This window comes from Prinia subflava, chromosome 10 (genome assembly GCF_021018805.1).
Source record: "Prinia subflava isolate CZ2003 ecotype Zambia chromosome 10, Cam_Psub_1.2, whole genome shotgun sequence".
Classification (NCBI taxonomy): Eukaryota; Metazoa; Chordata; class Aves; order Passeriformes; family Cisticolidae; genus Prinia; species Prinia subflava.
In genome coordinates this window covers 5,962,791-5,979,250 of record NC_086256.1, presented here as the reverse complement: position 1 = coordinate 5,979,250, position 16,460 = coordinate 5,962,791, and the positions used below count along the sequence as shown (strand labels likewise).

The 16,460-nt window shown below is 42.0% G+C and overlaps 2 protein-coding genes across 8 annotated transcripts in view; one reads left to right on the top strand and one right to left on the bottom strand.

Annotated features, from left to right (window-relative positions):
• The window catches only part of EPS15 (epidermal growth factor receptor pathway substrate 15), a 67,917-nt gene extending 62,595 nt beyond the window's left edge, over positions 1-5,322 (bottom strand). For 2 of the 5 annotated variants that reach the window (XM_063407089.1, XM_063407094.1), the window contains exons 1-3: positions 4,335-4,492; positions 1,804-1,919; positions 1,595-1,714 (exon numbers count right to left, since the gene is read on the bottom strand). In XM_063407089.1, the coding sequence (XP_063263159.1) occupies positions 1,595-1,675 (81 nt within the window). In that variant the 5' untranslated portion in view covers positions 1,676-1,714; positions 1,804-1,919; positions 4,335-4,492. Of the gene's footprint in view, positions 1-1,594; positions 1,715-1,803; positions 1,920-4,334; positions 4,495-5,183 lie in introns of those variants that run through there. The other 3 variants (XM_063407090.1, XM_063407093.1, XM_063407091.1) reach the window with 3 other exon arrangements.
• OSBPL9 (oxysterol binding protein like 9) overlaps positions 5,202-16,460 on the top strand; it is a 56,968-nt gene continuing 45,709 nt past the window's right edge. For all 3 annotated transcript variants that reach the window (XR_010081436.1, XM_063407097.1, XM_063407096.1), the window contains exons 1-2: positions 5,202-5,335; positions 14,116-14,166. Coding sequence is in view for 2 of the 3 variants with exons in the window: in XM_063407097.1 (XP_063263167.1) it covers positions 5,225-5,335; positions 14,116-14,166 (162 nt within the window). In the remaining variant the exon portion in view is untranslated. The remainder of the gene's footprint in view (positions 5,336-14,115; positions 14,167-16,460) is intronic.

Sequence of the window (16,460 nt, the reverse complement as noted above, 5' to 3'; positions counted from 1 at the left end):
CAGGCTGGAATTACCATATTATCCTCCAGGATAATATGGCCCATTCTTCCTTGGCAGAAGTACAGACTAGACAATATGGCCCAGCACCCCGTCCACCCTGAATTTTACAAATGTTCATGGCCTGTTGATCTCAAGAGCAAATGATGATATTGTAAGTTTTATAATACAATAATACAAAGATTACAATGAATTGCCCACCAAAATTCATTCCAGCACTTTTCTGCTTGCAAGATTGATTTTCAGATTACCAGAGCTCAGCCAATGTAGAGATGGAAAATAGCCTGTATAACTATTTCTTCAGTATAAAGGCTAGGTAATTTAAGAAATTATTTTGTATTAGATTTATACTATGTTTAAGATACAGAATTTGTTAAAAGGTTCTTCCCCCATTAAGTTTTTACTGCTGTTAATGTCTCCCTCTCAGAACACTGAAGATCTCAAGTGTGATCAGCATATGTGGGAGGAATTCTTTGTCCTCTGAGGAAAGTGAGTGCAGAAGATAATCACATTTCTTAACAGCCAAGCGCCTCAACAAGCCCAGAAATGTTCTTGAAGAAATGTTGAGTGCTCAAGTGTCAGTCTACACTCCTGCAACTCCCAGATAACGTTATGTCAAACTGTCCTGCAAAACCTGCATTTACTCTGAAGAGACCCACCAAAATTTTAAGTTTTGTTTCTATTTCAAAGCTACTCCAATATGTCCTTAAAATGTGTTTCTCTGTGGACCTTGTAACAGGATTTGGCCATTAGGTGAGTCACCAGAGCTGCTTAAACTGAGCACCTCCGTGCCCTGTTTTTAACACACTGCAACAGCATCTGACAAACCCCTCCCAGTCCTGCCAAGTGCCGGTGCCAGCGAGGTGAGTCAGCTGCGTCTTTGCTGCATCATCCCTCTGACAGAGGGCTGGAGAGGATTAAATAACTACACACAGAATAAATCTGAGTTTCGGCGTCATCTCTATCTCAAATGCAAGACAGAGTTTTCAGCTCTGTCTCAAAGGGTGTCACAGTGTGGCTGAAAGCATTCCAGGGGTTTTGGGGAGCTGGCTCCAGTATCCCAGTGCTCTCCAGTGCAGCTCTGAACACACCATGGAAGGACGGCGTTCTGAACTGTAGGAAGGCAGGTCTGATGTTCAAAGAGAAAAGCCCCTGCTCTTGTGAACTTACACCAAACACAGCCATAAACAAGAAGGAGAACCAGAACAGGGATTCTGAGACTTGATGATTTGATTCCCATACAACCTGCTGTAATTTGATTTTTTCCAGAATATGCTGATATGGAGTAATTTAGAAGACTCAGAAAGGTCTGCTTAGCCCTCAGTGAGGTTCCTCATTCCCAACCTAGAGGAATTTATGACAAATCATTAAAATCAGAGAGAAACTAGATTTAAATGGACAGAATTCACAAAGTATATTGCTAATGGCTTTTATTTCATAGAATCATAGAGGAATTGGCAAGAGAGGCCCAAGAGAATTATTTGTTTGCTTCAGAAACCAGCTACTGTCCTCCTTCCAGTGTCTTACTGATTTTTTCATAAACATTTGTTTTAAAACTAGTGACAGTAAAATAAATCTATTCAGAAAATCTACTTACAATGGCACTTACTGTCATATTTGATTTAATTATCCTCTTTGAAGAATGACTGCTTGTAACATGAAGGTGATTCTCTCCCATCTATCCTCCTCTCTGTAATCCCCTAAACCAAACATAATTCTGAAGAAATAAAATAAAAAATGTTTAAGCTCTGACAATGCTCCTATTCTTAGTGTAGTTGGGATATGCATAGAAGGACTAGAAAATACCTGTAAAGGACAGTAGCTGGAGGCTGAGGATGACACAGACTGCTCCATCTTCTACTTGATTGTAGTTTATTACTGCATTTGTTACCCGTAAAAAATAAAATGGAGGGAATGTTTCCCTGAAGGTACAAATAAAAGACATTACTTGCTATCCACAAGTGAAAAAATAATCATCCACTATCAGGCTAAAACATAAATTCTTAATTACGATGATTACATTATCAGTAGTTGACACAGTGAACTTACAGGACAAGCAATACAAAATTAAACTTCCAGCACATTTCTGAAGTTGGAAAAGAAACTGAAACAAAATGTTATTTTTTTCTCTTCTCAAATGCTTTCCTTATGTTCCTCAGAACCCCAAGCAATTGCAGCTGTTGGGAGAACCAAAAGCCACTTTCACTGCTGCCAGTCACACTCCCAGACACCCTGAAGGAAACCCACAAGCCACAACTTCATCACTGAGGTTCTTCTGAGTTCAGCCATAACTTCAGCAAAATTTACAACAGAAAAGCATTTTCCTCTTAAAGAATCAGGCATCCAGTGTTCTCTTGCTTCCATTGTCTACCCTGGTCCTTCACTGGTATTTATTCTGATCAGCTGTGTCTTCCTCTTGGCTAGAAAGCACGCCAATTTAAACTGTAATGGGCAAAAATGTAATTTACTGGTCAAGCTTGGACAAAAAAAAATAACATAGAAGAAATTTTTAAAACTTGCAAATTGGGATGTCCTGGAAAGCACAAAAGGACTGGGGTTTCCCCCTACATTCCTGCTGGGACAGTCTGAGTACCCTGGAAGCCACTTTTTGGTCAGGAAATGTGTGTGTGGCTGGGATGAGAATGGTGCTGGACAAGATTTTCAGCTGAGGGAGCAGGACATGACACAAAGGCAGCACAAGGTAACAGCTGCTGCCTTCAGCCCAGTTCTGTTACCTCTGTAGGACATTATTCTCTCAATTGACAGTAAGTACTGAATGTTACACAGGGTGACACTCCAGTCTGTGTTGTGTAAAATATGGAGAGTATTACAATAAAACTGCCTATAAGTACAGAAAATAACAGCTCTTTGTAACTGATCCAGATGGAATTCAGACAGAACATGTTAAAGCAAACTAAATTCTTCTATCAAGAAATGACTAACTTCTATTTTAAGCCATTTTAGTTCAAAATCATTGATGCTAATGATTTAAAATACAAAGGATATAAATACAGATTATGGCACAGTTGTGGCTGATTTCAGTTTTTTGATTTGTTTAAATGAACCAAAATATTTGCATTGATTTTTGAACAGAATTTGAATAAGTCCCAAGAATCTTTATCAGAAGGATCTAAGTAGTTCATCCTAAAGCCTTCAGTAGTGCCCTCATGATCCATCTTCAGTATAGGGAATATAGGGAGTTATCTGACAGACACAGCAGACAGAGCATCCTGGCATGGAAGTGCATAAAAATCTGTATGATATCCCTGCATGCTCAAAGACCGTGATTTCAAATGGGTTTTTTTCAATTTGTGTGGGGCTTTCTGAAAATAATGATTCTCTGATCTCTGCCAAATTGAGTATCCACACTACATTTCTAAAACAAACCTTGAGCTGAATTCCCCCTTTTATACCTGTTAACATGATTTTTTCTACTCTAAAATTTTAGCTAAAATGAAGCATCTAAAAGACATGCTTTTTCTGGTGGATACAAGTTTTTGTCACATTTCCGTCCAAAAAAGAGTCAAAGAGAACAAAGAATTACTGAGATATTCAGCATAAACCGAAGTTCAGGACATTCAGCCTCTGGCAAACCAAGTTAAATAAAAAGCTCTTCTATGGAGAGTTTCCCATTGCGGATGCTCTGCCTACACACAAGTTTTTCAGGGTTAAGCCAAGAGGGCTTTTTTTTTTTTTTTCCATGAGTTCTTTTCATTGTTTCAACTTCTGTGGCATAATTAAGCCAAAGGAGTGATCTGAGATAATAAAGCTCCAGTCCAGCTACAGCTTTAACTGGCAGCACTAGCAATGTTCTGGCACCATCTGATGTTTTTTGTTTTGCTTGCCTGGGTATAATCTCTAGGCAGCCCTGCTTTGTTTAGTCAGTGAAACTAAAGAACAAAACCAGATTACTAAGGTCATATGCAGCTTGAAAAAGAATGTTATCTAAATTAACAAGCCGGATTTCAAAACCAGATTGAGCATTAGGTACCTTAAACTGGTAACCCACGCATAAACACACCAGCAGGTGACTCCAAGGAGTATCAATGCTCCAAATTACAAATGTGACATGTGAAATGGGGAGACAGAAATCTGGAATATTTCTTATTTCCTAAAAGCAAACACACTGCTTTTGAGTGATTTTTTTACACTAAAGGGGTGATTTTTATTAAATTTTGTTTAGCTTAGTATAAAGTTGCAGTGTTGTGAGACACTAAACCTACTTCTGCCCAACTACAAAGGCATTGAAATAGTAAAAGAATAAAAAAGGGTTATAAGGGGAAAAGGAAAAAAAAGTTACTAATGAATACGCTAAAGACTGCATGATAAACACAAACCTCATGGTAAAAGCACTACTTCTGCTGCTTTATTGTTGATCCCTGGGAAGGAATACGAGTATCTCTGTGGGTCCTTTGACGTTTTCACGTTAAAGCACAGCTCGAGTTCTGTACTTATATCAGAGATCAGTGCCAAAGCCATGCCCTGTACTGAACAACAGATTTGCAATTGTCCGTAGCTCCTGGGGAATTCATTCCACATTCTTGGATCAGTTCACAGGAAAGCTGTGTCACATTGAAGCCTTAACTTTTAAAGGTCATCTCGAGTCGTGAATGGGTTTTAGACACTGTCGACGGGGAGCACTTTGAAGAGAAGCCCTCTCAGACTCTATTGTTAAGCCCACTTTGGTTTAGCACTTAAGGCACTTTGGACATGCAAAAAGCCAAAAGGCAGACGGACAAGTACAACAGCGAGAGATATTCAAAGCTTCCAAGCGGTGCCAAGGGTTTTAGAGGGGAACTAAAAGGTTCCGAAGTGCTTTTGGGGAACAGGATCACGCCCTCCCGCCCTCACACTCCGCAGCGCCAGCGTGCCGTGCCCTCACCGCCTCACAGCCCTGCCTCACGCCTCGCCTTCTGCCTCCCCAGGGCCGTGAGGAGAAGCCGCGGGGATGGAATCCCTCAGGCAGCGCCCTCAATTCCCGTATCGCAAACTCCAACTCTCTGGACACCGGGGCGGCCCCGCCGGGCTCCGCTCCCCTCACGGCCCCGCTCCCCTCACGGCCCCGCCCCGCTGCGCGCGCAAACCCCGCCCCCCGGGGCAGAGTAGCCCCGAGGCCCCGCCCCCTCGCTGCGTGCCCCGCCCCTCCCCGCCCGGCGGCCGCCGAGTCTCTCCCCCGCTCCCCTCACCGAGCGCGCGGCGTGCGCGGCGGTGCCGGTCCGGTGCTAAGATGGCGTCTATCATGGAGGGCCCGCTGAGCAAATGGACCAATGTGATGAAGGGCTGGCAGTACCGCTGGTTCGTGCTGGACTACAACGCCGGGCTGCTCTCCTACTACACGGTGAGGGGCGGCGGGCGGGCCGGGCGGGCGAGGAGGCGCCGGGGACCGGCTGAGGCGCAGGGTGGGGGCGGGGAGGGGACTCGGGGCGTGCGGGCGCCCGGGTGGCCAATGGGAAAGGAGGAGGCGGTGGCAGCGGCCAATGGAGAAGGAGGAGGCGGCGGGAGCAGCCAATGGGGCGGCGCTGCGGGGAGATCGAGCGGCGGGGGCGAGTGGCGCTGTTGTTGTTGGCGGCGGGCGGCGCCGCCGGCGGGAGCGGCCGCGGGACCCGCCCGGGGTCTCCCGGCAGCTTCGGGGCCGCGCTCCCTCCGCGGGAAGCCCGCGACCCCACCTGCCCCGGAGCCTTGCTCGGTGCTGGCCCCGGCGCTCCCCGCCCTGTCCAGCGGGATCTCGCTCTGGCCCCGGTGGGGGGCTCAGCGCAGCCGGCGGCCCCGGGGCGGTGCCGCCTTCCCGCGCCCAGGCGCGCCCCGCGCTTCGTTGCCGCGGCTCGCGGTGCGGTACGGCCGCGCTTGGCGGGCTCGCTGCCGCCGGGCAGGTGCTTCCCTGAGCCCGATCGACTTTCCCGTTTCCGTTCAGGAGTTCCCACTTCCCAGCACGAACTTTTTAACTGCGGGGTGTTAAGAAGCAGTGATGTTTTCCTTAACTTTTTTTTTTTTCATAACCCCTGACAGATCCTGCCTTGCTGGCTTGTTCCCCTTCCTTATTCATATTTTTACATAACTTACAAGTATTTTAATGGTACGAATTAATTTTTTTTCAAGGATGCACCCTGAAATCTGAAGGCTCACTGGGTGAACTGCATCCATGCATCAAAGTTTTCTTCTCCTGGAGCAATTGGTGTATCAGGCTGAATAAAACACATACAAATTAAACTTGTAGTAAGTTGTAATAGATTTACAGCAAATAACTTGACATATCACATTGTGTATGAAGCTTTGTTCATACAGAAGTGTTGCATATAAAACTTTTTTCCCTAAATCTGGATTTCCATCATCCTGGGAGAGAGCTTCTCTCCCCAGACACAGGGCATAAGGCTCTTGCCACAGAACTGTCACAGCATCTCAATTTTGTTCATGTGGGTTCAAAATCTCTCACCTGGGATGGAGAAATGGAAGTGCTTTTACAGTTGCTATTTAGTGGCTCTTCAAATGTCAGCTTCTTGACAGAGATGAATTAGTCAGTGTGGTCTAAGTAGCAGTCCACAGTGCTAAGTCATTTAATGCTCAAATACAGAAATAGAAACATTTACTGATGACTAGTATGTATAATTATAATTCTGGGTATTGCACTTTCATCCTATGGTCTTCAGCTGTTTAATAGAATTATATTATTTAATTATTTCCTGTGACTGGGTACCTCTACACATACATTGCACTTTTATTTTTTATAATTTATTATGTTCTCTGTTAGTATAACAACTTTTAGCTGGAAAATTGAAAACCCCTTTTTTAAACTACCTATCCTAAAAATTCAAGTTGGGTTCAAGGAGTAAAATCATGTTCTCTGGTTGTGTACCTTTACCGCTGAGAAGTGGCTGCAGTTAACATTTCCCTCAGAATGCTTTTCCCATCCATGAGCTGTCTCTCTGCACATATGTCTGAAGTGCTCACTAGGCTGTTCTCCAGACATCTGAGTTCATTCTCTTACCTAAGGCTGTGTCATGCTGAAACCTGCCTGCCAAAAGATCTGCTCCTTTGGTACACCCTCCTCTCGTGTGTGCTCCAGGGCAGCAGGGGCAGCGTTTGCAGGATAACTCAGATCTGGTCCCAGCTGATCACACACTCCTCCAGAACCAATCCTACCCCTGAGAAGGTGGTAGGGCACTACTTCAGCTTTGTGTTGGAGTACTAACTCCTTGCTGGCAGTTTATGAGGCTCATAAACAGCGTTAATTTGAAACCTTGGCAGGTTTGGGGGTTTATTTGTGTGGGGCAGCGTTGTGTTTGGAAGGAGCTGTGTGATCAGGGTCCCTCTGCACCGCTGTCACTCTGAAGCGATGGGGTTGCCTCCCTCGGCCTGGGTGAGTGTGACCGGGGTGGTTCGAGCTGAACTGGCCCCTCCCAGGAGTGCAGTGCACGGGCGGGGTGCGCTGGGCTGGTTTCAGCCCGGCTGCCCGGACACACGATCTGGAAGCACTTCTGTTGATACGAGGGATTACAGGTACCTGATCAGCCTGTACCTGCTCATCGTCTCTCCAGGCTCCTCGGGCTGTTGCAATCCAGGAAGTTCTGCAGAAAGGAGACACTTTCTCCAGCAGATCCCACAGCCTCTTAACCTTTGGCTGGGGAGCTGTGGAAAACTGCAGGCAAATAACTCCTGATGCAGCTGAACTTTCCATTAGAGCCTGAGCCACAAACTTGTTTCTTCATAGGCGTGTCCTTGCACTCTTGTACTTAGCCCTCCTTGGTAGTTACTTAAAATAGACTGCAGAAAGGCACCCTTAATGTGAAATAAACATTCAAACAGATTAGTGTGCAATAGCCCTGCTTCCTGGGGGGGGAAAAAAAGGGTTACGCTTTGTCTTTTGGTGAAGTGAATAGCTGTTAACCTAAGTATGTTTTGGATACATCCACAAAAGCAAATAAATTCAATGAAATTCCATTTCTAGAATGATTAGAACTTTAAAGGAGCAAGTCAGAAGACTTTACATCAAGTCAGAGTCGGGAAAAAAAATTTTAAATGTACTGGTTATATTTCTGTTTTCACTTGTGGGTGCCATTGTCTGTACTTGTATTGCAGTGACCATCAGTAGTACTACTTGCATGTGTGAATGTGAATCTTCACGTCCATCTACAAGGTGTTTCACAAAGGCCTTTTACCCAATTTACCAAACTGTTGGCTTTTTTTTTCCACTTCTATAGTCCAGGAGTGTTTTTTCCTCATTCAGAATTGAAATGTTCATGCTCAAATTTGCTTATAATTATTTTTGTGTAAAGTTACTTATGAATTCCATAATTTTGAGAGCATGATCTGGACTTGTCATCTAAATATTCTTTTCACATAATTTTGCTTAAATAAATGATTGTCTGATATCAGTAAATTACCACTTTTTTTTTTAAAGCAAAATATTAATTAAATGACAGTGTTGCCATTTTGGATCACTTTGACCAGTGGCTAGACAAATTATTTCTTTTTCCCCTCAGTATTCTTGGATTTGTGACTCTACCCATGTTTCAATGTTTTCTTTTAAAGGAATAACTTATATATAAGTTACTGAGGCATTATGGGTTTTCAGTGTGCTGTTGGCTTCACTGAAATATTTAGCAGACCAGCCTTGAAGTGGTTCATTCCTGCCTTGCTGGTGCAGGAGATGTAACGTTGTTCCGTGGGCTGGATTCCAGATGAAAAATAGCTTTGTGCTGGTTTATTTTTTCAGCTGAATTTGTTCTGTTGTTTGTCTTGTGCATGTCAGTGTGGAAACGTGTGTTGACATTATGCTGGGAAGAGAGCATGAAGACAAAGAAATGGTCAAGGAGGAAGGGGGAATTGAATGCATTTTGCTTTTTGTTTGTGTTTTCTGGCAGAAGTCCTGTCTTAAATACACATCAGCTATAGCCTTGATAACCCTTGGGAATCCTGTAGAAATAATCCAGAGAACCACTCAAGCTTGAAAATCTGATTTAAATTCTAGCTTTAAGTGTACTCTTTAAATAAATATTTAAATTGTATAATAAATTGAAAGAACTGGCATAGCTGTGCAAACACTGCTAAAACCAGCGCCAGAGGAAGGTCAGTTCCTTAAAGTATTTCAAACTTTGTGGATATTTGACATTTGGTGGTATTGAAAGAAGAACTGTTCAAAATGTTGCAGGCTTAAAGAACTGCCTTGCACAGTGAATGAGGCCTGTCAGAAAAAATTGTTGTGTATGACAGCTCCGTATTGTGCATTCCTGAAACCAAACTGGGGAGCCTCCCACCTTAATGGTTTTTGCACCAGTGAATGCCTAAAGAATGGATTTAAGTGCTGTGCTTTTGTTCATCATTCCATCAAACTCCTTTTAAAACATTTGCTGGTCCACTGCTTTCAGGAGCAAGAACTGTGTGAAATCAATTGTTAGGAAAAGTAGTTGTGGCAGTATAAAAGTATCTTTCCCTTATGTTTTTCAAGACTACAAATAGTTAGCAACTTTAATACTAGTTGTATTGAAGAACTGTTTGTGGGTTGTATCACCCAGCTATTGAGGAGGGGAAGTCAAACTTTGGAGCAGTTTTCTGAATCTTTGGTGGTGAACTGAAAACAAACCTGGTTGACTTGATTTCAAATGATGCCTCTGAAGCTGCAGTCATGGCTCAGTGGCCCCACGGTAGAGACTTTCAGTTGAATACTTCTTCCAAATACAGTTTCTCAATCAGCAGCTGCGTTCAAAAATCCCAAGAAAACAGGAAAAAAACCACATCTGCTTTTGCAAAATTGTTCCCTCTGAGGTCTCTGTTTTTCATTCTCAGATGAAATCACACTTCTTCCTTATAATAACTTGGTCTGTCACATGCCCTGGAAACAACTCAGTGAGTCTATTAAAAACAGACAAAACTGTGAGTGAACTTGTAATAATAAAAATAATTGTGTATTTATGGTCACAGGATAAAAAATGTTGTTGGTTATTTTACAACACTAAATTGATTTTTGTACATAGTTTAAACTTTGTATCACAGGTTGCACTGAATAAACTGTTAAAATATTATAATTTAAATAGTTGACTCCTTTGTAGTAGTACGGAGCAGCTATAGGCAGTTTAGTCTGTAGCTCTGCATTTTTGGGGAAGAGGTTGAGTGGTGGGTTCCAGGTCTGTGCTGTACCTTTTACACCTTGATCCAATTAAGGCCTCAAATTAATATATTAATTTCTCATAGGATTCTCTAAAGAAAAGTAATGCTTTTCTGTACCAGGACCTATAAAATGTTACCTTACCATTTCACATAATCCTGGTACCTGTAGGAGTTAGATGCCAGCAGTGGCACCTCAGCTGTTGCTGCAGTGATTTATCTCCTGTTTTATGACTGCACCCAGGAACGTGCCAGCTTTAGGTGCACAAAGAGCAGGGCTGTGAGAGGCTGTCCCTTCTCCTCCGAGACTGGCGTGTGCCTTGCAGGGAGCTGGAGGAATGGTGGGCTGGGAACAGCCTGGAAAGTCTGAAATTGTTGAGGTCTGTTTCTGCTTAAAAAATGAGCGTTGCCTCAGGATTTGATGAGAAAAGTGATCCAAATTTAAGCTTCTCTTGTAGATAAATTGCAAAGATTACTGTTTATAGATACAGCATGTTCCAGGTTCTTATCCCTAACAGGAAATAAATGTCTCAAGTGGTTTTGCTCATCTGTGTGCTTATGTTAGGGATTTCCATGACAGCACTGAGTGAGTCAGAAATTCACCTCTTCAAGTTCTTTGCCCTTCTGCACAAGCAGAACTCGTGCCTGAGAACTTTTGGAGGCAAAGAGCAGCTGGGGTTTATTTGAAACCTTAAACTTTGCACGCAACAGCTAAAACTCAAATGAAATAGTAGCACTTCTAAAGATGAGGGAGGGCTGGGGGTGTTTGGGGCTTGGGTTAGGATTCTAATTTTGTTCTCTTTTCTTTAAATAGGCCAAATCATTATTTTCATTTCTCTTAAGAAGTTGTAGGTTACCTAAAATGCCTGACGTGTCTCATGTTAGATCAGTTCTGTATGTGATCAACTTGGCTGTGTGGATGTAAAAGAGAAACCAATAAAGGCCACATCTTTTTGGGAGATACTTAAATTCACCCTGCAGTAATACTCTATAGCTTTATTCATTTTTACAAATTTTCATTTGAGTTTCAGTTGAAATTTATCTCATATTGCTGTCTGCTTATAACCTGTTCAAGTTCTTTATCATCACAATCAGTACAGTGTGTATTGAAAGCTTATGGAAAATGTAATTTTGTCTGGTTATAAAGATGAGCGCTGAAAAAGATAGCTGCATATTAAAATTTTAAATGTAAAAGAAAAGTAAAATGTGGCTTTTTAAGTTAGCCATTTAGAGATGTCTTTCTGCCATATGAGTTTTTGTTCAGTGAAATGGAATCATTCCTCAAAACAGTTATGGAATGGCTTTATTTTTAATAGGCTATACTGGATAACCTAATTTCAACCAAAGAATAATAAGGGGAAGCTGAAAGTATTTGAATTATATTTTTCTAAAATCTTAGTTGGGGAGGGGGCAAAATCTCAAATGTCAGCTGAATTGTGTTTTAAAGTACTGTCCTGCAGCAGTGGAAGGTTTGCTGTCTGCCAGTGAGAATCCAGCAGTGTGTGTGATGACAGCTGCCTGCTCTGGAGCTCAGGGAATTCAGATACTGGAGTGATGGGTGCTTTATTGCACTTAGGTGGGGTGAATTCAATTTAGTGCTTTCTTACAATTGGTATTAACCAAGTCAAGCTCTGTCAGAAGATGATGAAATTGTAGGTATACAGGCCCACACTCTGACCTGTTACTTATCTTGTGATTCTTTTTGCAGACTAAGAACCTTATAATGTTTAAACTTAATTTCCATTCCGTTTAAATGTGGTGGACAAGAAAAAGGGAGGCTTTTACTGTATCTTTTGCAGCTGAGTTGACAGTCAGTGGAAGTGGGGGTTGTTGGGATTCTGCTCTCCCTTGCACTGGGACAAGCCCTCAAATTCCCTGCACGTTGCTAAGGGAGCAAAAGCTATGTGAGGGGTTGATAAGGGGTCTAAACCCAACCAAACCCAACAAAAACCAAGCAAAAACCAACCAAACCCAACCAAACCCAGTGTCTTGTGCTGCCTTTGCTTTTTCTGCTCTGGTTCTGTGCCTGTGCCCAGCACAGGGCGCTGGGAGGGCTTTGCCTGGCTCGGGGGATCCAGGCAGAGCTGGTGGGGTCCCTGCAGCCGCTGCACTGTTGCAATCTCAGTCCAGATATTTGCTTTCCTGCTTAGATGATGCCAATATTTCTTCCAGAAACCACCAGAGGGAGTGATAAGCTCTCAGAAGCGTCCTCCCATTTTAAGAGAACTCTCAAGGCAGTGAATATAAAAAATGAAAGTGTACTCTAATGAGCTGTGTTCCAAATGTACACAATTTCTCATAGGAAACTGTTGGAGAAACTTTGTAACTAGATCCTCTCTTGAGTTTGAAGTTAACAAAAAACAAAACAAACCAAAAATTGCTCCAAAAAGTCTTCCCTATGTACTTGTTGTCTAAAAAGAAATTATGTATCTGTAGAATACATTACAGAGGCACTGTTGGTCTTTACTTCCATTTCACTTTTCCAGCTAACATATGCTGATGTGAAAACAAGTAGATCAGTTCTGATGGCTTCTAACACTCGAAGACAGCTCTGATAAATTGGAGCCTGAACTGAATGAGAGGTCAGCTGAAATATTATTTGGTGCCCCCAGTGCTGTACTTTTACATTATCTTTAGTGAGTAGGACTTGCTAGGACTGCTTCATTCTTTCCTTGGAGCTGTATCTAAAACATGTTGCAGGTGAAGAATAATTTGTCACTCTTAAGACTGATACTTCTTGTCCTGTCTTTTTTTTTTTTTTTCCCACTAATGTCAGCAAGATTTTATTGTCTAATTGCTTCAGTGAAAATAAATCTGGTGATAATAACATCAATATATTGTCTTGGTGAAATTATTGATACACTGCTGGAAAGAAGTGGGTATTTCAGAAGATGACAGCAAGAGAATCTGATCATGGGACACCAGTGACAGTTGTTGTTTTCCTGACCTGAAGGAATGTAGTTTGAATATTTTGATGGCAAGAGAGAAGGGGTTTTATTAGACAGAACTACCTTTCAGATAAGGCTACAATAGCAAGTAATTTATCGTTGAAAAAACAGGAAGTGTGTGTGTGTGGGTAGTGAAAAAACAAGCCCTTACCAGAAAACCAAGTATTCAGGATGACCAAAATATTTTCTTTTTCTTCTTTACCTTACATAGTTTGTGTGTGCTACTTGGGCTTGCCACTATTGCTCAATAGCAGTGGTTGCTGTCATCATTGCCTGAGACAGTGGTGGGAATAGCTGAAAGCTCAAGTATCACAATTTCAAGCTAGAAGTGACTTGACTGTTTAGAATTCCCTATTTGGCGGGGGGCAGAGGGGGTTTGAAGCTTTTTTTCAGTGCTTGAAACAGATAATAAAGAAGAGGTTGAGTAATTTTGCAAGGTAGGTTAATGTGCAAGTTGGAGCACTGGTTAAGGACACAAAAATCCTGATTTCTGATCTGGGCTCCAGCAGCTTCAATGGCTACAAACATTAACTTTTTTTAACTGTAATAATGACAGTGGGCTGTACTAGCTAGGAAGTATATCTACAGACATGTCTAAACATGAATTTTGTATCTGCCTAAAAGGGGTAAAAATCAGAGGAAGTTTCTGACAGATAGGTAATTTCGTTTGTGCAATTCTGCCTGCACAGCTGGATTTTGTTTTATGGACACTTTCCTGAAAGTAGGAAAGAAAGGAGGAAGATGTGAATCAGCATGCTGCTGATTTTTAATATCTCCCAAGTCCTTTCTTCTTCCTTTCATTTTACATTCTGTAAAGGTGTGGACTGCATCTCATAAGTATTTCTTGAAGGTGTTTAGAAAACTTTGAAGTGGGACATTGTATTGTTTTTTGAAGGATTAATTTTCGATACCATGGTGGTGGGAACTAACCTATTTTGTAACAGAAATTGCATCTTGTTTATCAGTCACTAAAACATGATGGATAAATGCTTTATGCTTTCTTTGTTGGTTTGAATAACTTTCTTCTTGCTGTATTTTTTAATCCACTGATCTGGTTTTTTTTCTGTTTCAGTCAAAAGACAAAATGATGAGAGGCTCCCGCCGAGGGTGTGTTAGACTCAGGGTAAGTGTTGTTTTATTCAGTACTTAATGTCTTACTGTCCATAGTGTGTCCTAATGGAGAGAACTGCAAGGAGACTTCTGAGGTTTGGGCTCTATTCCTGACTCTGCAAAGTACTGAAATAGTGAAAGCATTTAAAGAAAGAAAACATTAGAGGTCAAGTGATATGCTGGGCTAATTACATTCTATAATTTATGAATGATATAAAAATATTATACTTTTTATATGATGTGTTAGAAGGCATTCTGTGGCAGAGTAAGATGGGTTAGCAGTAGGACACTATGAAAAATTTGCTGTTTGCAGTTCTCATTTCTCTGTGTGTGGAGGGCCATGTGTATATACACAGATATATATGTGTATATATTGTTCTGTACCTACAGAAGTCATTCTGAAACTGCTTCCTCTGTCCTGATTTGTTTTTCTTCTCTTACCATGTCCTCCATCCTGCCAGTTTGGACACTCCTTAGGCCTAGGCTTGAGCTTAGTGAAACACAGGAGGATTGGAAAGGGAAGGGAGAACACTGTTGGCAAAGTTTCTGAAGTATGGCTGGGGAATTGTGGAAAGAGAGGCAGCAGATGCAGAGTTTGAAAGCTCAGCATTACCTGTTTGAGGCACTCTGGTGTGGGACATTCAGCCTCAAGTGCTGTTATTGTAGCCAGAAATGGCAGTACTGAAGTGAGGTGAGAGTGCTGTGATGTCTTTGCACATGCCCAGTTTCCACCTCGTTGTCATGCTCATACCAAAATTATTTCTTACACAAGTCCTTTTCCTGGTTTTTTTCCCCATTTCTCATAGAATTTCTTGTTCTATTGTGCAGCAGTCTTGTGAAGAGCTGGAGCAAGTAGGGGGAAGGAGTGAGGAGAATGATGGGTATGAATGGGAGCATTTTGAAAGTTGAAGTAAGAGAAGTGTAGAGAAGGGGATCTGTGGTCTTATAAACAATGTGTGATGAGTGTTGAAGAAAAACTGCATTTTCCAGTTAATCTTTCCTTCTGTTGTTAGTCCTTTCCTGTCTTTCTGTGGGTACCTGTAGTCTTCTGAGACTCAGAGAATTCCAATTGACTTGGATTCCAGATGACTTCTTTGCCTTGCTTGATGTATCGATATCTTAATTCAGAATTTCTTTAAGAGAAATGTACGCTCAAACCACTCTCTAGAAAAAGACTTTCACAAAGATTCATGAGGAAGGTTTTTCCATTGTGCAGAAAAATTCAGTCCAAAAAGCCATGTCTGCTCTAATAGTGCTGTGAGCCTGTCACTGTGGAGGATGGCCTCAGCCTGCCAGTTTAGGAAATACTAAAAGTGAACAATCTGTTCAATATTGCCTGGTCCATCTTTATATATATTTAACATAAAACAACCCCTTTCTCTTCTCCCATTTGCCACTCTTCCAGCACAAATTGTTCTTTGGAGTTTTCTGGAAACTTATGGACTCCCGCAGCCTTTCTCTGAATACATGTGATTTGCTTATTTGGGTTTGGTTTTTTTTGTGAGGGAGAAAGGAATCTTCCTTTTTTCTGCTTTTGTAAAGCAGCTCCCCTGGCAGATGACAGTGATACTGATAGCTGAACAGATGGGCTTCTGCAGTCTGAAATTCTATCAAAGAGGTTTTCTGTTTAGGGTAATTGTTGATTTGTAACTGTAGGTGTGAACATAAACAAACATGTAACTTAAGCAATTTGGCTAAAATATATCCTTTTCTCTTGAACGAATTATGAAAAGCTTGTTGCTCACCTATTTGCTGCTGATGAACATTTCATAGGCCTGAAGTTTCATCCTCAAATTCTTTTGCTGATTGTCTTAGTGTACTTAGGAAAGTGCAGTCATAAAGCATTCTGTGTCATCTGCACTATGCGTACATCCTGCTAAAGTTTTCTGGAATATCCATAAACCTTCCCACTCTTATTTTTAATTTTACTTGTTCATATGTATCACCTGCATGATAGAGGAAGTATTTTCTGTGCTTCTGGCTCAGCCCCTTTGCCCCGGTGTTGCAGTGCCAGTGTGTGCTCTGTACACAGGTTTGTACAGGAGAGCTCTCCCTGCTCCCACACTTAGGATGGGGCAGGACTCAGCTGTCTCAGTCTGTGTTTATGTGAATTTTACCTGTATCCTCTGGGGAGAATATCTTGGTCATGTTCTTGATGTCTGACTTACAGGTTTTTGGTATCTTTAGCCTGGAGAAAAGGAGGCTCAGGGTGACCTTATCACTCTCTACAATTCTCTGAAATGAGGTTGTAGTGAGGTGAGGGTCAGTCTCTTCTCCCAGGTAACAGAATGAGAGGAAATGGCCTCA